This window comes from Panicum hallii, chromosome 2 (assembly GCF_002211085.1).
Source record: "Panicum hallii strain FIL2 chromosome 2, PHallii_v3.1, whole genome shotgun sequence".
Taxonomy (NCBI): domain Eukaryota; kingdom Viridiplantae; phylum Streptophyta; class Magnoliopsida; order Poales; family Poaceae; genus Panicum; species Panicum hallii.
Window position 1 is genome coordinate 39,306,549 of NC_038043.1, and position 24,200 is coordinate 39,330,748.

Consider the following 24,200-nt stretch of genomic DNA (forward strand, 5'->3'; position numbering starts at 1 on the left):
CTCAATTTATTGATGCTTATCCCGAGCCATAAAAGTCTTGGAAGTTTTAAAAACTGCAATTTTGTTTGAATTTCTGTGAGCAATGCTTAATAGATTTTTGAGTGTTTGATGCAGCAATGTCTTCTTGGTAGTGTGATATTGTTCCAGTAAACATTTGGGAAATTTTGGAGCCCAGGACGTAGCAGTTTTTGAATTTAGAATTTAGAGCTTTGCTTTTTCGGTTATTTTTCCTGCCCGGCCCCACCGGTCAGTCTCTCCCCGCGCCCCCGGCCCCACCTGTCAGCCCCTCCCTCCGTCTTCCCCGCGCCTCCGCCCCCGCCCATTGGTCAGCCGCGCGGCGGCGTCGCTTCGACGCCCGCCGGTTGGACCAGCGTGGCCTCGGGCGGGGTTAACCCCGCGGCCGCCCGCTCTCTCCTCTCCACTCCCATTCAAACGCGTCGTCTCCTCTTCCCCGCGAAACCCTAGCTCCGCCTGACCGGCCTCTACCCGCCATCGCACCAAACCGCCTCCTTTCGAGCTCGCTGGTAAGTGCAGCAGCCGCGCGACCTTGTCCCGACCTCCTGCTGCTGGTGAGCTGCGCGCCACCGATGAGCCCGTTGTAGCAAGCCCTATGCGCCCCGTTCCCCTTTTACCTGGTCTTCACGTCGCCGTTTCTTGCAGGGAGCCTTGCCGTAGCCCAGCAGTAGCCAAGCGTTGTGCGCTGCAGTCCGATCCGTTGGAGCGCCAGTCGCGGCCTCGGTCGAAGCCGAGTGCCCACTGAAAGGACCGTGATGTCGCCTAGAGGGGGGGGGATGAATAGGCCCACATACAAATTTTCAGTCCAAAGTAGTAGATAAAATTCACTATCTGCCAAACCCAGAACTTCCGGGTTTGCAAATCCGAAACTTCAGAATCTGAGCAGGGCAGTAGATGAACTCGAAACTTCCGGGTTTTGCAAACTGGAACTTCCAGGTTTACACAAAGCAGAGTGAACACAATAAATCTAGTACGAGTAAATGAATACAAATTCAAACCCCAAATGCAGAGTGGGCTCAGTGAAGTTTTGGAGCAGGTCCACACAGTTCCTGCACACAAAAACACTACCAATCGAGTAGATCAACCAATTTCACAAATATCACAATTAGTGCAATGGGAAGCAAAACTGTGGGGAACACAAAGATTTGTTTTATCAAAGTTTGAATTCACTGCTTGCTACCAAAGATGCTACTAAAGCACAGTAAATCCTACTCTCCATTGAGAAACTCTTTAGGATGTGAGTCTATTCCACCTCACTTCCACCGAGTCGGGTCTTCTTCCAACCACTTCCCCACTTCACTAAGCTTGCTTCTGCCTTGGCGGAGGCGAAGTGCAACTTGCACAAACTTCCCGCGGCTCACCACACGATTGGGAGATCACCGGACAACCTCCAACCATCTAGGAGGCAAGACCTCCAAGAGCAACAAATGCGAAACACATGATTTCGGTCAAACTCAAGTACTCAAGGTTTGCTGTGCTCTCTGGTGATCTCAAGCAATCACTCTCTCAAACCCAACTCAATGATATTACAAGAATCACACAATCTCATAAAGAGAGGTTCGGGAGAGCTCAACAAGGCTACCAAGCTTTCTAGGACGACCAGCAAGTAGTTAAACAGTGCTCGGAACAGTAGCCCACCAAGAAGGGGGCTCAAGAGTATATATGGTATATATAACTGGGTCCAAAGGAACTAGCTGTTATGTGACAGTTAGAACCCGGAACTTCCAAATTTCTATACTCGGAACTTCCATATTTTCAAACCAACTAGCCATTAGTACAACGTATGCAAAACCCGGAACTTCCGGGTTGCCCCTGTTAGTTCTAACCAATGTGCATTTAAGGTTTTTGTATCTCTCTCAACTCACCTGGGTTGCTTGAGCACTGAGACTAAACCAAAACACACTATGATTCATCCCTCTTGATAATGCGGCATACCTATACTCAAGATCAAAGGTAGATTAGATTTCAACCACTTGAGCTTCTCAAAAGTGTACCAAGCCGTGCCTCGATCAATCTCAACCTGAGGGGTGCGATCAGTTCTGTTTCTTTTCTTTGAGCACATATTCCTTGAGCTAATGACTTGAAACATCATCTTTGAATAAAATCCACTTCTAGTTCAAATCACCATCTTCAAAATATGTTTCTAGAAAGATTGATACTTGCTAATTTGAACACCATACATGATCAAGATTTTTCAAGTTGAATTCAAAGAAAGTTTATTCACCCTAGCGTTGGTTCCTCGGCACAAACCCATTGCCCTTCTCCAAGCTTAGTCCCTTGAAACACTATCCTGAATTCCAACCCTTCATCCTTATATCACATAGATCTCCATAAAAGTTTGTATCACAATTAAATCATTCATGAAATCCATTCTTCATAATTCTTTACAACTTATATCTTCTATTGATAGATTTTCCATTTCTTCATAAGAAATTCCCTTCTACTGCTATGACTTTGTCAACAAGCTCCATTTGGATATGAGAATTAATAGTTGTCATCCAACACGTGAATCAATCCATATAGTATTCATTGCTTGTCAATATTATCATTTTAATCATAACCTAGTCACAAGTCTTGTCATATCAACCTTTTATCTTTACTTTCAATATTTTTCATCATAAATATTTACACCGGAGGAGGCGTGATCAATATTTCCACTTCCAATAATATGATATCAGGCTTCCTAAACGATTTTAGGCAAAAAAAAATCCATCCCTCCAACAGTGGCCTTATTTTTGGTTCCAAAAGTATTTTAAAACCTGCCGCATCATCACAGATGATTAGGCGTCGCAATCCTTTCTCCGTGTTTTTATTTCATCGAACGCCTCGATCAAGGTTAGCTCCATTAATATGCAAGAACACCGTACCATGGCCGCTGCTTCAATTTGGGGCACGACAAGCAGGCAAAGGGGAAGCACTAATCCTAATCGAATGGGTAGGATAAGGAGGACTGCATCATCAGCACCATCACCAACGAGGCGACGATCTCCTCGCTTTAGGGGCACAGATCATATGGACCAATGCAGCGCCGGCGGCGGGACGTCGCGATGCAACTGCGGCCGCGCGCGTGAAGATGCAGGCCAGCGCGCACGATATTTGCCCAGCAAAGGCGTCAATTCGCGATTGGGAGTGCTGAGTGCGTGCGGATATCTGCTCCAGAATCCAGGAGTTTTGGGCATGCGGAAAATTGGGCGTCGGTATTGGGCACTGTTGGAGTTGGAATTTCTATGAGCACGTCAAAAATTTAGTTTTAGGTATCAATTTTGGACACTCTTGGAGATGCTCTTAGGTCCTTTGTACGGGGGAGGGATATATGGAAATCAGCGACATAGCCTTGCTGGGTAAAAAAAAAATCATAAAAAGGTCCTTAGGTTCTTATTTGAGACACCTTCTTACATGAGCTAGAGAATTTCTCTAACTTTTTCTTTTTGTTTTGAACCTTTACTCGAACTTCTTTTTTTTTCCTTCAGGTGTGCTTTACTCAGCAATTGGTGCTGTAAAATACAAAGACTCCTAGAAGTATTTGCGCATTCATTGATTTGGTCTTCAACTACTGAGGTTGTCAAGTGTACCGTCTACTAGAAAGCTCGATTATTATGTGCCAAATTGTGAAATTTATAATGAAGAGTAGCATCCAACCTTGGGTTCTCAATTATTTTTATTCTTCCCTGGTTCTCTTGAATAGTTCCGTGCCATGCTCCAACTGGTCACTAGGAACTATGAACACTAGATGCTCCGGTGTGTTCCCTTTTGCATGACCAGATCATTCAGTTAGTGTAGTTCACAGCCGTTGAACTCCACTACTCATCTCTTTAACTCCGGGCAGTCTAGTGCTATTCAACTTCTCATCACCGGAACATTTGCTGAACCAATTTGAATTCCATGGGGGTAAAATTAGCTATATATTGTGATGCTATTATGCTACTATTCAACCTTTGGTGACGAATTCGGGTGTGTACATGTTGGCACTCATTAACAATACTTTTTCACCCATATTTGTTTTTGATATTGGCATGAAAATAGTACCATTATTATTGATCATACTTGATAATCAGATCATATTTTCATATGTCTTGTGTTTTGAAGATTCTATTTTACCGAAAATTGGTCTAAATTGGAGCACAAACAACCAAGACATAGAGCTAAGAACAAGGCTACAAAAGATGCGACCCTGCAAAAGGCCCAGAAACACCCTAGGCCGGTCGGTCTGGTCCTTTTCTTCACCAGATAATGTCTAGATGATGTCCAGATTTTATGCATTTTTATATTTTGTGAGATAGGATAAATATAAAAAAAAATATTTTGGATTGAATCTTAATTGCATGCGCCAAGAGTGATTTGTAGATCTAGTTGCATGCCTGCATGCGTGATTAGTTTGTGTTGGGACAAGTCAACGTAATGTGTTAGTAATGACTCCTGACACATGTTTTGTGTGTAAGCCTTTTTCTACAGTTAACGTGACAACAAAGAGAGCCAACGTTGTGTTTTAGTAATCTGACTTTTGTGTAACTTTTTCCCCATAGTTAACGTGACATGTTCCTACCATGTCTTTCGTGCAAATGTTTTCTCGACGTGAGGTGCGCGACAAAGTACGGGAAAAAAATGTGAATGTAACCAAGGGGAATTCGCGATGATTTACAGTTTCTGGAAGCGTAGTAACGTGATTGTCATGACATTCAAGGTTCTGCTACCTCGTTATCATTCTTGAGAGCGTGCAGCTTTGAAATCTGATACCTTTTGTGTTTGCTACATTAAATATCCGATACGTTGCTCCACCGTGCAGCGTTTGATAGCATGCGACTGCCATAAACATTCTTTCGTGTAAGTAGAGGAAACAAAAGGAACATCTGGACCAAAGCGCACGTTGAACAAAGCTCGTCCTGGTCGTGAACGGGACCCGGATACTCCGATCATATGGATGCATCCCCTCCCAAGTTTTGCAAACAGTCTCTTGGTCCGTGATTCCACGGCTGGTTAATAAAGTAACGAGCGTTGCCATCAAAAAAAGAAAAAGAAAAGCGTAGCCCCACCCAGAAGGGAATGCTTCATTCCTTGCAATGCATCCGGTCCCTGCGTCCCTGGCATTGGCGTGACTGGCCCGTGAAACACACTGTTGTATGTGCAGCTACATTGGCCTTAATTTTTAATTCGATGTGGCAATCGTGCCTCTGCATACTAATTTTATGTTGGCACCAAACCTTTATTTAATTTCCCTGTGGTTGATCAAAAGTTATGCGGGCCTTCTATATCACTGGTCTAGCTGTGGTCTGCAGTGATCTTTTCATGCTTACCTGGAGAGACTTCAGCTCCCAGGCTCACACTCTGCCTTTCCATAACGTGGTTAATGAAACTTAGGCTTTTATTGCTGCACAGCCATTGGACTTGTCATGATCTTTGAAGGCGTTAAAGACAGCCTTCCTGTTCACAAAATCAGTAAACAACCAAGTTGTGCTTATGCCCTGCTTTATTATTGCTTTACTGAGACATACAAAGCACATCAAGCCGTCAATCCTCAGAAATCCATTTAAAATCCTGAAGTATTCAAACAACTTCTTTACATTTTTCATTGCAGAAGGCAATACTCAAAATTTGCAGGGTCGCTTTGTTTGCATTATTAAGTTCATTCAAGTATATTTACAGTTTAATATATCCTACTAATCTAGTTATTATAAACTAATTTCTTAATTTATGAAGAATCATATTTGTAACTAATATCTAACTTCAATACATAATGTAATTTAAGAAAATTAAACTAAAACGGATAAAAAAATGTCAGGATACTATTAAGTTGCTGCTGCTATAGGTTTTATCAAGATCAATCCAAAATCTTGGGACAGATCCTATGCATCCCCTATGCTGGTACTACTTCTCGCATCCTGTCTTGGGACAGATGCTCTGTTGGCTTGTCCAGCATCTCTTCACAACACCACGCCATTAAAAGAATATGATACCAGGAACCGTCCTCCTCACAAAATCGTTGAATTAAAGCTTGTCATTGGCAGTAGTAGTGCATCATATATACTAATGTTGTCCCCGTCGGGTTTGAACGCAAAACCGACCCTTACACATTGAGCATCCTAACTGTAATTAGGAAGTTCAAGGCAGAGTTGCAACAACTTATGGCACTGCCGCCTCCTTGCTTGGCCACAGCGGCAAAAGCTCCAGAAGTGGCTGCCGCCAAAATGATGGTGGCCACCGATCGTGGGGATTGCCAGCGCCTGAAAGAACTGGTGAACAAGGAGGATGCTACTACAATGGTGGTGGTAATGTCTAGGAAAGAAGCACCGGCCAAGAAGCACACACCAGCGAGCATGCATCCGCTGCTAGCAGAGGCAGCATGCACAGGCAACTGGGAAGAAATTAACTTTCTTCTCGAGGGGGAAGACCTGCAAGAAGGGCATTCAAGTAAGAGTAAGACTCGTAGCCAAAAGTTTCTTGACAAGCTAGCGGCATATACCTCAGGGCCAGCTGCTACTGACGTGGAAGAAGGCATCGACGCAGTGTCACTTCTGAAGGGTGTTACCGTGGAGGGAGACACCGCACTACATTTGGTGGCAGCCAATGGGGAGGGCAACAACTTCGTGGAGTGTGCCGACCTCATCCACGGCAAGGATAAAGGCTTGCTGTCCAGGCAAAACTACAAGGGCGACACGCCACTGCACTGCGCTGCAAGGGCAGGGACGAAGTCCCAAATGGTCTCTCATCTTATTGATCTAGCAACTGGCGACAATATAGTTAAAGACCTCGTAAGACAAGAGAACAATAGTAATGAGACCGTCTTGCATGTGGCTATCCGTAATGGGGCTCATGAATTGGTCGATGATTTATTGAAAGTCGATCCAAACTTGGCTTGTTTTCCCCAACAAGGCACTTCGCCACTGTATCTAGCAATCCTACTGGAACACGAGACCATTGCGCAGACGCTGTATGAGAAAAGTGAAAATAATGTTCTCTCCTATTCCGGCCCAAATGGACAAAATGCATTGCATGCTGCGGTTCTGCGAGGCCCAGGTACATACTTACTAGAAGCATACATTTATTTATTTATTTATTTTGCGGGTAAGCATATATTTATTTTATTTACTATGTTCATCCCTAGCAGCTCCTAAATAAATATTTTCTAAAAATCAACTAATGAGGATATCCCATTATTTTTTATGGTTATTGGGAGAGTTACTTTTGTAGTTCTTCAGTAATCTCATCCAAATAAAACTACCATATTGGGGGAGTTTCAACTTCCACTCTATTTGAGGAGAGTTGAGATGGATTATTGGTTTGCTATAATAATGAATCAGGAAAAGAAAACGTTAAAGGGATCTAGTTGAGCACTGGGTAGATGGATTGGGGAATGAGGATGTGTTGAAGATGCTCTTACACCAAGGCTTGTTTACCATCTTTATGCTCTGGTTACCAATGTTTCTGCATAGGTTCTGTTACATAGAGGTAGGGATGTGGAATTTGGAATTGAAAAAAAATAAGAAACTATGAGTACCTGTTTGAGGTAAACTCAGAGGGCCGTTTTGAGATTATTTTACATCATGGCTGTCGGTACATACAGATAGGGGTACCTCCCGCTAGGGTGACCAGGTCTTAGGCTTCTCATAATCCGTGCTCCCCCTCGCCTCTGGGCCACGTGGCATACGGCCTCCGGGCCTGACAGCTGGGACCGCGGTCTCCGGACCCTCCCCCGAGCTCCATGAGGCCCGGGGTCTCTGCACACCCAGATGGGCGGGAGAGCTCTCGGGTAGCCCCTGCGGACCCGGCCTCCCCTGGGAGGCCCGGGGCCGCCACGTGTGATGACCGGACCATCACAGGCCAGCCCACTCCGACCGGCCTCGGGGGCCCCGGGCCCCCCTTCCCCCGGGAAGGGGTCCGGTGCCGCCATGTGTTGCCCAGCGGGAGGAGCGGAGCTGGCCCCGCCGCGTGCCTGCGGCCTGAGGCCCCTTTGCGGGTCGCCTCCCCACCTACCAGCATTTAATGCGGTAGCTGGGTCGGGCGCGCCAAAGTCAAAAGGTGCGGCCTGCCACTGACACACGGGGCAGGTAGGCTGACACCACGGTAAGCCCGGCTGATCTGAAGGCGGCGCGTCGTATCACCGTGCACAGTGCGCGGGCTGTGTGCTGTCCCGTCACGGCGCTGCGCGCGTGATGATGGCCTGTAATAGGCGAGCCACGGCGTGCGCTGTAACAGTGCATGCGCGACGGGTCAGCACTGCTTCACCGCCTGACAGGAGTTCCCATCCCAACAGTGTCAGCACGGCTTCACTGTTGAGCAACGCTGCCACCGGACACTGTACAAGACAAGGCTGTACACGGCCATATCCTGGCTGTGGATACGCACATCAACTTCTCGATCGAGAGGACTACGGAGAGGAGCTCGAGGAGAAGACCTCCTTATCTCTCGTAGAACGGCCCCTGTTGGCCGGGCCCACCTGTCGGGGTCCCGCACAGTGTAAGCACTCCCCTTGAACTATAAAAGGGAGAGTGTACCCGTTAGAAGACAGGTTCCAGGTTGCACACACACAAGCTTATGCTGCTTTCCATTCAGGCTCACGCAGCCAATACAACACCAAAGTGGACGTAGGGTATTACGCTCCGGCGGCCCGAACCACTCTAAATCTTCGTGTCCTTCCTGTGTTCATCTGTCCACCATCGAGCGCTCCTAAGTCTCCTCCAAACCCATCCTTAACTAGGATTAGGCGGGTGCTTTCCGCCACCCGGCTGGAGAATTCCTCCGACATTTGGCGCGCCAGGTAGGGGGCTTAGGTTTGGTTTGCGCTCGGTCGACCTTCGCGACCTCAATGGCGCAGGAGAATGGTCACCATGACCTCCTGATCGGTGAAGAAGTGGCGTCAACGGCGCCACACGCCTCGCGCCATCCCGCCTCCAGAGTGGCCCCGCGTGCTGCTCCACCGTGTGCAGCGGAGCGGGCCTCTGTGGCCCAATCGGTGCTTCCACCGAGCGGGCCCCTCATGGCAGCCAGGGAGTTGCTCCGCAACCCCCCTGGCGAGGCAGCGTCGCCAGACGCGCACAGACAATGGCGTGACGACGTCGACCGTCTCCTCAACCTGGCACAGGCTTCCCCAGGCTCTGCGGGGGGGTCTGTTTCCAGGCAGCGCCGTCGCCAGGGTGGTGCATCCGGTTCCGTGCACTCACCATCCGTGAGGAGTGCACGGACCGAAGACCTCCGGGCGGAGCTCAACCGCAGGCATGCAGGAGAGGACGCCAGGGTCTCCATCGAGCGGGCGCGCAACCAACGACTCAATATTGAGGGTCGGAACCTTGCGCCCGAGCTCGATGCGGCTGCGGCCAGGTCGCAGGGACTCCCCCAGGCACCGGTGTCGGGCGTGGGCTGTGCAGCGCTCGCAGACCACCTTCGCGCGGTCGCCTGGCCGTCCAAGTTTCGGCCTCACCTGCCGGAAAAATATGACGGGTCCTCCAACCCGTCAGAGTTCCTGCAGGCCTACATCACTGCCATCACGGCGGCCGGAGGTAACGAAGCCGACATGGCCAGTTACTTTCATGTAGCCTTGACCGGGCCAGCCCGGACCTGGCTCATGAACCTCACCCCAGGATCCATCCAGTTCTGGGGTGAGCTCTGCGCACAGTTCACTGCGAACTTCGCCAGCGCGTACCAGCAGCATGGCGTGGAAGCCCACCTCCACGCCGTGAGGCAGCAACCCGGGGAAACCCTCCGGGCCTTCATCTCCCGCTTCATAAGGGTACGTGGAACTATCCCACGTATCTCCGATGCGTCTATTATCACGGCTTTCCGACAGGGGGTCCGAGACGAGAAGATGCTAGAGAAGCTGGCGACCCACCAAGTGGAAGCCGTCACCACCCTGTTCGCTCTGGCGGACAAATGCGCCCGGGCTGCAGAAGGCCGTGCATGGCACTCTGCAACCCAGGCAGGTCCCGCTCAGACGAGCGGACCCAGCGTCGCTGCCCCTGGCAGCGGCAAGAAGAAGAACAAGAAGGTCCGTGGCTTCGACAAGTCACGGATTGGAGGTCTGGCCGTCGCAGCCGCGACGACCGGGGGCCAGAACTCCCGTGGCAAGCGCCCGCGACAGCAGCGCACCGACCCCGGGTCGTGCCCTGTTCATCCGGGGGCTCGCCACAGCGCCACCGAGTGCCGCGAGATCCAGAAGCTCGCAGAGCGCCTCAGCAAGAGGCGAGATCAAGCCTCCAAGGAGGGCTCCTCCCTACCGCACCGGTCCGGTAAGGAGAAAGCCTCCGATGCCGACGCAGCTGCGACGGAGAGAGAGTTGGGGTATCAAGCCCCCAACAAAGACCTCAAGGGACTTTTCCAGCAGTCCGATTCTGAGTCCGGCGGGGACGAGCGCCGCATGAAGCTGTACGTTATGTACGGCGGCAGTTCGGAGCTCGTCTCCCGGCGGGACGTCAAGGTCCTTCGCCGGGAGGTCCTCTCGGTGAAGCCAGGGGTGCCGAGGACGGCGCCCCATCAGCGGTGGAAAGGCACCACCGTCTCCTTCGGGCCATCCGATTGCCCAGAGAACATGGCGGGCGCGGGAGTTCTGCCGCTCATCACGGCACCCACCATCGCCAATGTTCGCCTTCACCATGTGCTGATTGACGGGGGCTCCGGCCTCAGCGTCATCAGCTATGCAGCATTCAAGCACCTGCAGATCCCGGAGTCCAAGCTGGCTCCATCACGCCCATTCTCAGGAGGGGGCCCGGATCCCGTGTACCCGGTAGGGACCATCACCCTACCAGTTACATTCGGGACAGAGGACAACTTCCGTACCGAGAACGTGCAGTTCGAGGTTGCGGAAGTTAACCTCCCCTTCAACGCCATCATCGGCAGACCGGCTCTGTACCGGTTAATGGCCGTTGCCCACTATGGGTACCTGGTCCTGAAGATGCCTTCTCCGGCAGGCGTCCTCACCGTCTAGAGCGATCGTGCCGCTGCTGTTGTGGCGGTCGAAAAGCTCCATGCGCTGGCCACCGGGCTTGCCCCTGTGACTGGCGCCCAGGGGTCTGACCCCTCAACCTCGCGTGCCAAGGTTCCGGCCAAGGCACCAAGGGTCTGTCCGTCTGACACGGACAACGTTCCCGTGAAGACCATCCAGGTCGGAGCGGAGACCTCCCAGACCACCCGCATCGGTGGCAACCTGGGAGAGAAATAGGAAAGCGCGCTCATCGCCTTCCTCCGGTCAAATGTTGATGTGTTCGCCTGAGAGCCATCACAAATGCCCGGGATCCCTAGGGAGGTGATTGAGCATCATCTGAAGATCCACCCCGACGCCAGGCCGGTCCGGCAGAAGCCACGCAAGCAGTCCATTGAGCGGCAAAACTTCATCCGTGAAGAGGTCCACAAGCTGCTGCAGGCTGGCTTCATCGAGGAGGTCTACCATCCTGTATGGTTGGCCAACCCGGTGGTGGTCCCAAAGGCCAACGGGAAGCTTCGGATGTGCATCGACTACACCAATCTTAATAAGGCATGTCCAAAAGACCCTTATCCACTCCCGCGTATAGATCAGATTGTAGACTCCACCTCCGGGTGTGACTTGCTGTCCTTCATAGACGCCTATTCTGGTTTTCATCAAATCAAAATGGCTAGAGATGATAGGAAGCATACAGCTTTTGTAACAGTGGATGGGCTTTATTGTTATATAGTGATGCCTTATGGATTGCTTAACGCTCTACCCACCTTTGCTCGTGCAATGAATATCACTTTAGGTGATTTGGTTAGAGATATAGTAGAGGTGTATGTCGATGACATCGTTGTCAAGACTAGAGAGTCGTGTTCTCTATTAGAAAATCTAGCTCGAGTTTTTGACAAGTTGCGGGCGACCTCCACCAAGCTTAACCCCGAGAAGTGTGTCTTTGGCGTATCGGCGGGGAAGCTCCTTGGATTCCTGGTCTCCCACCGGGGAATCGAAGCCAACCCGGACAAGGTCCGGGCAATCGAGGCAATGAGACCCCCTGCGCGCCTCAAGGATGTACAAAGGTTGACGGGGTCCCTGGCAGCTCTCAGCCGTTTCATTTCGAGGCTGGCGGAGAGGGCACTCCCCTTCTTCAAGTTGATGAGGGGGTCTGGCCCATTCACATGGACCGAAGAGGCAGAGTGTGCCTTCCAAGAGATGAAGCAGTACCTTACCTCCCTGCCTGTCCTGGTCGCACCAGACCCAGGTGAGACACTGTTTCTTTATCTTGCAGCAACAACCGAAGTGATCAGCATGGTGCTGGTCACCGAGAGGTCCGAGCCTCTCTCGCAGGGGGCCCCCGCGGACCCCCCTGCAAGAGAAGGAGGTCCGGCCTCCACCACTCCGGAAACCGGCCCTACTTCGGAGGGTCCGGCCGGGTCCCGACCCGGACGAACGCTAAGCAGCCTGGGGGCCGACGGGAACCCAGCTGAAGCCGAAGGGTCCAATCCACCTGGCAGAGTCAGGACCATCCAAAAGCCGGTCTACTATGTCAGTGAGGTCCTTCACGAGGCAAAGGCCAGGTACCCTGAGACGCATAAGCTCCTTTATGCTATACTTGTTGCGTCCAGGAAACTCCGTCATTATTTTCAGGCCCACAAGATTGTGGTGGTAACCTCCTACCATTTGAGGGCCATCCTCCACAACTCCAACGCCACAGGCAACGTCGCCAAGTGGGCAGCTGAGCTCGCAGGATTCCAACTCGACTTCCAGCCGCGCCACGCCGTCAAGAGTCAGGTCCTAGCTGACTTCGTGGCGGAATGGACACCAGCGCCAAGCGCCTCCGGGGGTCCGGACCATGGGACGGACCCCCCACGTCCGGAAGCCAGCGCCCCGGTGCTCACCGGACCCCACTGGACCCTCTTCTTTGACGGTTCCGCCCGCAGCAAGAGGGCCGGGGCTGGCGTGGTCCTCATCGACCCACGAGGCGAGCAATTGAAGTACATGGTGCACCTCGATTTTGAGGCCACCAACAACATGGCGGAGTATGAGGCCTTAATCTTTGGGCTCACGGCGGCTCTGTCCCTGGGGGTCCGGGAGCTCCTGGTCAAAGGGGACTCTCAACTCATCATCAGACAAGTCCGGGGGGAGTGTTGCTGCAACAACCCCCAGCTTGCAGCCTACCTCATCCATGTGAAGAGGCTGGAGAAGGACTTTGATGTGCTGGAGCTGCAACACGTTCCACGCGAAGGCAATTCAGCAGCTGATGCCCTCTCCGCGAGCGCATCGACTCAGGCACCCGAGCCTGAGGGCGTCTTCCAGAGGCGTCTGCTGAAGCCTTCCGCCCAGCCTGCCGATCTGGGCGAGGGGGGTCGGACTAGCACCTTGAAGCTAGCGGTCCCGGCGGTGCTCCATCCGTGGTGCCCGCCAAGGGCCGTGTGCTCCCTTGAGGGTCCCGAAGACCTCAGGGAGCCACGCCCAGTTTCTCAGGAGGGTCCCGATGCATGGATCTCTAAGGTCCGGGACTACCTGAAGGATAATTACCTTCCTGAAGATCAAGCATCTGCTGAGCGCATTGTCCGGATGGCTAAGCGATATACGGTGGTAGAAGGGGATCTCTATCGCCGTGGCGCCAACGGCGTCCTCATGCGGTGCATCACCCAGGAAGAGGGCCGTGACTTGCTCGCGGAGATCCATGGAGGCGAGTGCGGAAGTCACTCTTCATCCCGCACGCTGGTTGGTAAAGCCTTTCGGCATGGCTTTTACTGGCCGACAGCGCTCCAGGATGCAGCTGACTTGGTAAGATCCTGCAAAGCGTGTCAGTTCCACGCAAAGCAGATACACACTCCAGCTCAGGCACTGCAGATGATTCCTCCCTCTTGGCCCTTTGCGGTGTGGGGGTTGGATATCTTGGGACCTTTCCCTAGGGCCGTCGGCGGGTACCGGTACCTCTATGTCGCCATTGACAAGTTCACCAAGTGGCCAGAGGCAACCCCGGTGGTCAACATTACCAAGGCGTCGGCAACTGCTTTCCTCAGGTCAATTGTGTGCCGGTTCTAGATCCCAAACCGAGTCATCACCGACAATGGGACCCAGTTCACGAGCCAGTACTTCCAGGAGTACTGTGAGGATATGGGCATCCAGCTCTGTTTCGCCTCAGTGGCACATCCCAGGAGCAATGGCCAAGTTGAGCGGGCCAACGCCGAAATCCTCAGAGGGCTCAAGATCCGGACCTACTGTGACCTTGAGAAGCATGGCGCAAGGTGGACTGAAGAGCTTCTGAGTGTGTTATGGGGGAATCGGACCACACCCAGCCGCGCAACAGGGGAAACCCCTTTCTTCCTGGTCTACGGAGCCGAAGCGTGCCTTCCCCCGGAGATCACCATGGGCTCTCTTCGAGTCCGGTCTTTTGATGAAGATATGCAGGAACAGGAGCGTCGCCAAGACATGGACCTCGTAGACGAGCGTAGATGGCGAGCATCAGTCCGCAACGCACGGTACAACCAAGCGCTCCGGCGCTACCACCAACGGTTCGTGCGAGGTAGGGAGCTCCGGGTCGGGGACCTAGTCCTAAGGCGAATCCTGAACCGGGAAGGCATGCACAAGCTCTCCCCCAGCTGGGAGGGGCCCTTCAAGGTGACAAAGGTGTGCCGACCCGGATCTGTTCGCCTAGCTGCGGAGGATGGAATGCAACTACCCAATCCATGGAACATTGAGCACCTCCGTAAGTTTTATCCCTAGGACCTGGTTGAGAGGAAAATTTTCCTTTGTAATTGGTAGCATTGCCATGCGGATCAGGGCGGTAGAGGTCCGCCCTCATAAACCCGGCCCCTGGCGTACAACGCACAAACTTTTCCGTACCAATTCATTAAGGGAAAATTTGTTCTCAAATGCGTCCTTGAAGTCTATGTGACCCTGTATTTTTTCGCTTCTTATTACGCTAACCCCCCGCGTGTTCTTCACGTCTGTGCTGTGCCGAAAGCCTCCTCTAAGTTGCTACGCAACGTCTCTGCCTCGGACCTCTGTTTCGCAGGAGAGAAAGGAACCGGACCCCTGTGAACGGCTTCAGGGAGACGCGCTCGCCCTTTGCTGGGGTCCAGGGTTGTGTAGCCGCTTAGCCTGGTTCCGTACCCTAAGCCTACACGCCCTGCCCTGCTAGGGTGAGCGCCGTCGTACCTCGAACCATGTACCAAGGGACCGGGACCCCTTTTAATCCTCGAATGTAGGTCCTAGTGCTCTGGCTTGCTACACAACTTAGACGGCCTTCGCTGGCCAGACTGAGAACCCGTGGGGATGTCTACTAAACGTCGATCCTAAGTCGTGTGCAGGACCTCGGTTTTATGGCAGCTAGTCCCGTCCTATCGCGACTACCTCCCAGGGGGCCATGGGACCTCGGTGTGCCCAACAGCACTTTGCAGATCGACAATCAAGAAAACAGCTAAGTTTTTTGCAAAAAAGTAGACATATGGAATACTTAAACGCATTACTGAAAACGTGCACAACAATTTAAAGTTATCTTATAATAACAGAAGTTATATTACAAAAGAGATAACTAAAAAGCTACTGGCACTACTGCCCTGGCGGTCCGGAGGCGCTCCCACTTTCTGCAGGTTCAGGACGGCGCCGGAGGCGTGATGCAACCATTCCCGCTGCCTCCAGGACTCCTTCCCGCGCGGCGGCCGCCGTTGCCCGGATGGGTCCGACCAAAACTGGAGTCAGCTGGATGGAGGGGTCATGGCTCCGGAAGCTGGTGAGGATGTATTCAGCCACTTCCCGAGCAACTATTCGCCCCTCCGTCTCCAGGAGGTCCTGCATCCCGGCCTCCACGTCCTGAAGCCGCCTGGCGGTGGTGTCCAGCAGTTGGAGCGCGGCACCAAACGGAGAAGGGGCCTCCGGTGCTCCGATGGGGTTGGCTCCGAGCTCCTCTAGTAGAGGGTTCACCACGTTGACCCATCTTGTCAACCGGCCGGTGCCGGCTCGCTGCTCTGCCAAGAGTCCCTCCACCTTGGCCTCCCTCTCCTGGAGCGCGGCCTCGCGTTCCTGGAGCCTCCGGTTCCCGGCTGTCAGCTCCTCCTCCACGGCCTCTTCCCGCTTCTGGAGCTCCTGCAGCCGGGCCACCCCCTCTGCTTCTCGGGCGGCCAGCTCTTCTTCTTTCTTTGCTGCCGCCGCCGCCTGATCCGCGAGGACGGCCTGTTGCGCCTCGGCCGTGGCAAACGCCTCCCTCGCCGCGTCTGCCAGCTCCCGGGCGGCCCGCTCCCTGTTCGCCGCCGCCTCCTTCATCCTCTTCACGGCGATCAGCCCCTGGAGAGCCTCTGCTTCCCGCCGAGTGGCTGCCAACTCCCGCTGGCGCGCTGCTGCCTCTCGGACGCGCACCTGCTCCAGCTCCTCCCGCAGGAGCTCGCGCTCCGCCACGAGTTTGGCGCGCTCCTCGGCGTAGCGGGCGGAGACGGTGTTGATGCGGTCCCCCAGGCGGACCTCCCAGTCGGAGAGCCGCTGGCGCTCCGCCTCCAGCTTCTCCCACTCCCGGCGCATGCCAGCCTCTAGCTCCTGTTGAGCTTGCTGGCATTTGGCTATGAGCCGGGGGAGTGGGACCTCCGCTGTGCTCGGGAGGAGGCGCCTTCCCAGCACCACCTCCGATTCCTCCTCCTCTGCCGGAGGGGCGGCGCTGCTGGCAACTTCGGCGACTTCTGGTGCCGCCGCCTCTGTTGCCTTCGGCGCAGCCACCTCCGGAGCTGCGACCTCCACCGCCTCCGCTGCCTCTGGCGCTGCAGCCTCCACCGTGGCAGCGGCCCCCTCTGCTGCTAGCTCAGCGGGAGAGGGCCCGACCTCGACTCCCGGCGCTGTCGCCGGCGCCTCGATCGTTGCAGCGGACCTGGTGTTCTCCAACTGGGGGGCGGCTTCGGGTTGTGGCGGTGAGGCGGCCTCTGGCTCCGGGCCCATGGGTCCGTAGGTTTCTTGAGCTGTCACAGGCGGGGGCCCTGCTGGGGTCGGCGTCGGGCCTCCCGGCGCTGGCTGGGGGCCGGCTCCCCCAGTTGGTACGTCTGGGGATTGCGGCCTGCCGAATCACCGGTATAGTTAAGGACCAGAATCCAAGAGGGATAGTGAAAAAACTCTGGGGAGGATGCTTACGCGTAGTCATACCACTCCCACCTGCACCGTGCCGCTCGGGGGAGTTTCCTCCCTGTTGAGGACCCCCCGGACCCTTGGTGGGGGTCCTCGCCCTTCGAAGCTTCGGGCGGCGGCGACGGGGACTGTGGCCTGATCTCGGACGGTGGTGGTGGTGTCTCTTCCCGCCGTTCTGGCGGTGGAGGCGGAGGAGTCTGTTGTCTCGGGGCAGGCCGGTGTTGCGGTGGAGGAGGTGCAGCCCTGCTCTGCTCCTCCGCTCCCGCGGTCTTCTGGCGCTTGGGCGCCAGCTCCCCGACCAAGGTGCCATCGCCTCGCTGGAGCCTCCGGGATTTGCTCCCTTCGGGTTTTCAGCTCCGGGCCGGTGCTGGCTCCTGGGCCTCGCCGCGTCCTTCTGCCGGGGCAGCCCCGGCGTGGACCTTCTGCCGGTGCTCTGGCACCGGCGCCTTCTCTTTCCCTTTCCCGCTGGGGGCCGGACCACTGGGTCCCGGCCCCCCGGGACTGTCGCTGGAACGTTGCTGGCAGTCCGGCGTGGTGCCAGGGATCTGGAGCCCGCGGTTGGGATCACCCCCCAGTTGCCGGACCGCCAGGCCGCCCTCGTCCAGGGTCGGCATCGACGCCAGGACCGATGACCGCAGTGCCTGGTCCTCGCACAGGGCCTTCACCCCGCTCGGGAGGACCAGGGACTCTGGAACAAACGCCTCGCCGGTCATCGCCCGGATCGCCGCCTCCAGCTCCGCTCTGGTGAAGTCGCCGCCGGGCCCGCGCGCGATCCTGCAGCAGTCGTTTAGCCCCGTATACACGTAGGCCATCCGGGACCACTGCTGCAGGGGGGCGATTCGCCGCTTCAGGAAGTCGCCCAGCACCATCATGGAGGTCAGGCCGCTCCTAGCCAGCTTCTTGATCCGGCTCAATATCAGGTCGAGCTCCACCGGTATTGTTGGCCTGGCCTTCCACGTGCCCCGATCGCTCTGGGGACCCTCTGCCAGCAGTTCCAGGCGGTCGTGGGGGTCGGTTACCGCGATGACCCAGCCTTCACGCCAGTCCTCCCACTTGGAGCTGGGGAAGGCGGCGATGTAGGCGCCCGCCATCCCGTGTTGGAGCTGGAAGTAATACGCGCCAATCTCGCCGCGCTTCTTCCCGGTCCCAACCAGGGAGTAGAAGTGTTTGAAGATGGTGGTGCAGGGGCACACCCCCACGAACATCTCCATGAAGTGGGCGAAGACCGCCGCGAGGAGAACGGAGTGGGGGGGTGAGATGATGAAGTTGGAGGCCAAACTCCTCCAGGAGCAGGAGGAAGAAGGGGGAGATCGGAGGAACCAACCCGCACATAATGTACGAATTGAAGAGGACGAACTCCCCCGCGGCAAGGTCTCGGAGGGGAACCTCGCCGGCCCTGACCTTCCCGGCGTTCGCCGGCGCAGTCCACCCCAGAAGGCGCCACACCGCGTCCAACTGTTCCTGGCTCTGGAAGCGGCGCGGGAAAGGAAGCGAGGCCATGAGGATTTTTGGGGTGGATTGCGGAGGAGCAAGGAAGATTGAAGAGCCGGGCAAAAGGAAGCCGATCGCGAGAAGGGATGCTGAGACGAAGGGGCACTACGGCGTCTGTTGTTGGCAAGAGCGAAAAGGTAGCCGTTCCCTTCGGCGCATACCTTTTATGCAAAAGGCTGCTCCCGCCTTAGCGTCCTGCGGCGACCGAGGAGAAGTCGAGCAGTCGCCTGCGCCGCCTTCCCCTACCCTCACACTCTATGACCAGTGGGCTCGGGCCCACCAGTCATTGGCGTGGGTGCTGGAGGGTCGTGGGAAGGGCAGAATCCGAACCGCCTGAGCCGCGCGACGGGCTCGAATAAGACAAGAATCTGAACCGTCTGACGCGCACGGTGCGCGCGGAGGACGGGCCCCTCGGGGATCCCGCGCCGGGCGAAAGGACATCCATGCCCTTGCCCGGCGGGAACAAGCTGTCCACCCAGCGCGGTGCTGGGATTTGGCCCCACCTGCGGGTTCATCCCTCTCCCGAGGTGGGCCCGGGGGCCTCTGTCGGTACATACAGATAGGGGTACCTCCCGCTAGGGTGACCAGGTCTTAGGCTTCTCATAATCCGTGCTCCCCCTCGCCTCTGGACCACGTGGCATACGGCCTCCGGGCCTGACAGCTGGGACCGCGGTCTCCGGACCCTCCCCCGAGCTCCATGAGGCCCGGGGTCTCTGCACACCCAGATGGGCGGGAGAGCTCTCGGGTAGCCCCTGCGGACCCGGCCTCCCCTGGAAGGCCCGGGGCCGCCACGTGTGATGACTGGACCATCACAGGCCAGCCCACTCCGACCGGCCTCGGGGGCCCCGGGCCCCCCTTCCCCGGGAAGGGGTCCGGTGCCGCCATGTGTTGCCCAGCGGGAGGAGCGGAGCTGGCCCTGCCGCGTGCCTGCGGCCTGAGGCCCCTTTGCGGGTCGCCTCCCCACCTACCAGCATTTAATGCGGTAGCTGGGTCGGGCGCGCCAAAGTCAAAAGGTGCGGCCTGCCACTGACACACGGGGCAGGTAGGCTGACACCACGGTAAGCCCGGCTGATCTGAAGGCGGCGCGTCGTATCACCGTGCACAGTGCGCGGGCTGTGTGCTGTCCCGTCACGGCGCTGCGCGCGTGATGATGGCCTGTAATAGGCGAGCCACGGCGTGCGCTGTAACAGTGCATGCGCGACGGCTCAGCACTGCTTCACCGCCTGACAGGAGTTCCCATCCCAACAGTGACAGCACGGCTTCACTGTTGTGCAACGCTGCCACCGGACACTGTACAAGACAAGGCTGTACACGGCCATATCCTGGCTGTGGATACGCACATCAACTTCTCGATCGAGAGGACTACGGAGAGGAGCTCGAGGAGAAGACCTCCTTATCTCTCGTAGAACGGCCCCTGTTGGCCGGGCCCACCTGTCGGGGTCCCGCACAGTGTAAGCACTCCCCTTGAACTACAAAAGGGAGAGTGTACCCGTTAGAAGACAGGTTCCAGGTTGCACACACACAAGCTTATGCTGCTTTCCATTCAGGCTCACGCAGCCAATACAACACCAAAGTGGACGTAGGGTATTACACTCCGGCGGCCCGAACCACTCTAAATCTTCGTGTCCTTCCTGTGTTCATCTGTCCACCATCGAGCGCTCCTAAGTCTCCTCCAAACCCATCCTTAACTAGGATTAGGCGGGTGCTTTCCGCCACCCGGCTGGAGAATTCCTCCGACAATGGCGGGTTTATATGATTATTTTAGATCATTTTCATAATAAAATTGGTGGATAATTTAGAAGAAGCTTAGGTCTCATGGCTATTGTTGAGAAGTCTACACATTCGACCATTGTATGCTTTTATTTTTGTGAGAATTTCTAGGTTTTCTTTAGTTTTCTAGTGCATCTCATGAAGATTAATATGGAGTCTTCAAAAAAGTCTCCAATTAGTAACAGTTTGACTTAGATGTAGATTTTGGTGGTTACTTTAGATTATTAATCATGTCATATATATGTATTTGAGATTTAAATTACGTGCTTATTTTAGATTATTTTTACTTAATGGAGGGTGTGATAGTTTAGCTACAAGATAGGGGTGCTACTTCACATAGTTTCTATAATGTCAGATTTGGAAAATTTAGATATAAATTTATGAGGCTACTTTATATCGTTTTCATAATCGCAACATATGATAATTTAGATGAAATTTTGGGGTTGCTTTAAATTATTTGTATAATTTTTTCATGTGGATAATTTAGAAACAAATTATATCTGATTGTTACAGAGTCCATACAATCGACGGTTGGATGTTTTTTTAGAATTTCTTTATTTTTCTAGTTTTTCCTCACCGTGGTTACTAATAGTAGGAAATGTAACCTAAAACTTCTACACCATAATCTGCTACAATATATTATGCGTCTGTTTTAGTATTCTGACATGCACAAAATAAAAACCAGCAGCTAGATTTACGCGTTTGTCAGAATTTAACATAATTCGGTAGACAAAAGTATCATTTGTGATGATATTTAGCTCGCCTTCAAAGTGGTGTCACGAGTGTTGAATTTTTTTCTTTTTCCAATGTGTTGATTCTTAACAAAAGATTTCGTCAATCTGACAGAGGTTACAAGAAAGTTATTGAAATGGAACGAGAATAAGGACCTTACAACAGGAAGGGATGCAAATGGTAGTACGCCACTTCACTTTGCAGCAGGCCTGGGAGGGGCAGGAAAGCAAGGAAGCGCGTGTGCACAAGTGTTTGACGCCACCACATCTGTACTCTACCAACCGGACAACGATGGATTATCGCCCATACACGTGGCGGCCGCTGCGAGAGTGGCTGAAGATCCCATTGCCAAGTTCGTGAGCAAATGTCCCAGTAGCGCCGGTTTGCGTGACGCTAAGGGGAGGACGTTCCTTCATGTTGCTGTCGAGAAGAAGAATGAGAGCGTGGTCAGATATGCCTGCAATATGGATCGATCTCTAGCATGGGTTCTGAATATGCAGGACAACCAAGGGAACACTGCACTGCACCTGGCTGTAAAAGATGCAAGCCTTGATATATTTCTTCCTCTGTTTGGGAATAGGCAAGTCAACTTGAATTTAACAAATGAGGACGGGCAAACTCCTCTAGACATAGCGCGGTATAATATCCGCCCTTCTTTCTATGATCATGAGGTAATATATATGTTCTCTCCTCGACCGCCCTTTTTAAGAAACATACTGTACTACATGGCTGTTTAATTGAAAGAGGGGGATCGGAGTAACTAATGCCTTTCTTAACCAATTTATTTTTATTTCTTAGGCGAACACTGAAGTCTGGATACATAGGGCTCTCAAAATTGCCGGGGCTAGAGGAGGTGCATCTCGCGAGGACCATTTTGATGAAAACTATGAAGATCGTCATGGAGTAAAGACGAACTACGCAGAAAAAGAGCTGGAGATGCTGAAGGATTCGACACAGTTCCAATCCATTGGACCGGTTCTAATAGCCACCGTGACGTTCGGTGCGATGTTTGCCTTGCCTGGTGGTTACAGAGCTGATGGTAGCGATTACGGAGGTACTCCTACACTCGCTGGGACGTTTGCCTTCCATGCATTCATGGTAACCAACACATTGGCTTTCATCTGTTCCACGATTGCTACACTTGCTTCCATGTATGCGGGGTCTGCAAGGCTTAACTTGGAGAGACGCAAGGCCCACTTTAACAACAGCATAAGATATATGCATAATTCCATCATGGCCTTGGCGGCTACCTTTGCACTCGGTGTGTACACGGTGCTATCTCCTGTGGATCAAAAGACTGCCATTGGGATCTGTGTCATGAGTCCTCTTGTGGTGCTATACAACTTCAAGGACTTTTGGCTGAATTGGGCCCGTTTTGCAATGCCATTGTTTGTTAGGAAAGGGGCAATCTGGATATTGCGGGTGTATACGAGGGTAATCCTGCAACACATGCTCACTGTATCTTGGTTCATTATAGTGTTTGTTTTGGCCTTCAATGTAAGGGACCATCCCATTTCAAAGGCGGTATCACCAGCACAAGCTCCAGCCACGTTTGCTTGAAGACAGCTGATGAATATCATCATCGATCGTGTGGCGTGTCTCCACTCTTCATAATTATTTTCTATTTTGAAAATCCCCTCAGTGTACTCTTCATAAGACTTTCAGCTCAATACTGTGATTTAAAGCTGTGAACGAAGACTGTATCAAGCACTTGATGGATTTTGCATTATGCAATCTTGCAAGTCTAATCGCTGCTTAAGTTTAGAGCAGTGCAAAACGGGTATGGGTGCACGTGTTTCTCGCACTCATAATAAGACCCAATTGGTCGCTTATCTTATTATTCTAGCAAGTGGACAATATTATTGGAGAATAATAGTAATGAGACTGTTTTGCATGCGGCTGTCCACAATTAGTCAGGGACGATTTATTGTCAAGCGATCCAAAACTGGATTAATTTCCCGACTACCCGAGATGCACGTCCCCTTTTTTGAATCTAGCAAACAAGAATTTTAGTGCAAAACTACATGTGCCAAAAAACACATCAACAAAATGGCACAACTTACAGTCACTGTGAGACGTAATGACCTCTCGCTCAGGCTTCCAGTTTGTACATCAGCGAGCGCCGCCTGCTCAAAAAACTGGTTCTAGGATAGTTCCGCCAATATTCGCGCGCGCCACGGCCCCGATAGTACATGTATGATACAAGATTTCTTTCCTATCTAGCTTGATAAGGATATTTCGAGAAGATCCAACATGATTATTATAACCATGGAAATACATGCTAGGCGATGGTTACAATCACGTCGCTGAAGAAGTTAAGGTAATATTAGAAGTATATGGCAGGATCGAGGATCCTTTAGCATTTTTCCCCTTATCTAGCTAGCTTGATCACAATATCTCGAGAATATCCAGGGACTGCAAACAAAGCAATAGATTATCTCTTTTTATCGAAATGAATATTGTCCTTATTGTAACATCCCGGAATTCTCTTGAACGTTATTCGTGCAAAAATGCGAAATATTGTCCGACACAGCCCACACCGGTCTGCTCTATGCACCCGAGCCAGCCCAGCCAGCTCGCGCACGCCCACGTCCAGCCCAGCTCCACCCACGCCACGCCTCCTGCGCCACTATCGCTGACGCCCCGGTCCCACCTGGAAGCTTTCCCCTTCCTCCTTCCACCCGATCTCTCGCCGCTCCTTAACGCCCGCACCACTCTGCCCCCGCTCCGCGACACAAGAGCACAACGACGCGCCCACTAACATCAGCTGCAACCGCCAGCGCTCACTTTCCCCCCGCGGCCTTGTCCGCCCGTTGCCAAACCCTAGCCCCGTGCCACGCGTCCCCGCTCCACAGCCGCACCCCATCGCCGCCCCTCAATGTTCGAGCCTGCGCCGAACCCTAGCTGCCACCTATAAGACCTTGGCGCCCGCGTTCGCAAAACCCTAGCCTCTTGGGGTTTTTCCCTTTCCTGAACCAGCGCCGCCACCGTACCCGAGGAGGAGAAAAGGAGAGGGCCTGGGAGGAAGATGCTATCACCGAGCCAAGCAGGAGCAAGGACGGAAGGAGGTGTGAAGGAGGAGGAAGAGTGCCTGAGGTTGGGAGCCGCACCGCTGTCAGAGTACGCCGCCGAGCCAAGAGGGGAGGCACCGGACTACCACCGCCGATCGACCATGTCACCTTAG

The 24,200-nt window shown here is 53.5% G+C and overlaps 1 protein-coding gene across 1 annotated transcript in view; it reads left to right on the forward strand.

Annotated features, from left to right (window-relative positions):
- Positions 1-22,712, forward strand: part of LOC112881022 — a 41,003-nt gene extending 18,291 nt beyond the window's left edge. Inside the window, exons 4-6 of the mRNA XM_025945734.1 lie at positions 6,107-7,026; positions 21,131-21,687; positions 21,815-22,712. Of these exons, the coding sequence (XP_025801519.1) occupies positions 6,107-7,026; positions 21,131-21,687; positions 21,815-22,576 (2,239 nt within the window). The 3' untranslated portion in view covers positions 22,577-22,712. The remainder of the gene's footprint in view (positions 1-6,106; positions 7,027-21,130; positions 21,688-21,814) is intronic.
- The last annotated feature ends 1,488 nt before the right edge of the window (positions 22,713-24,200 follow it).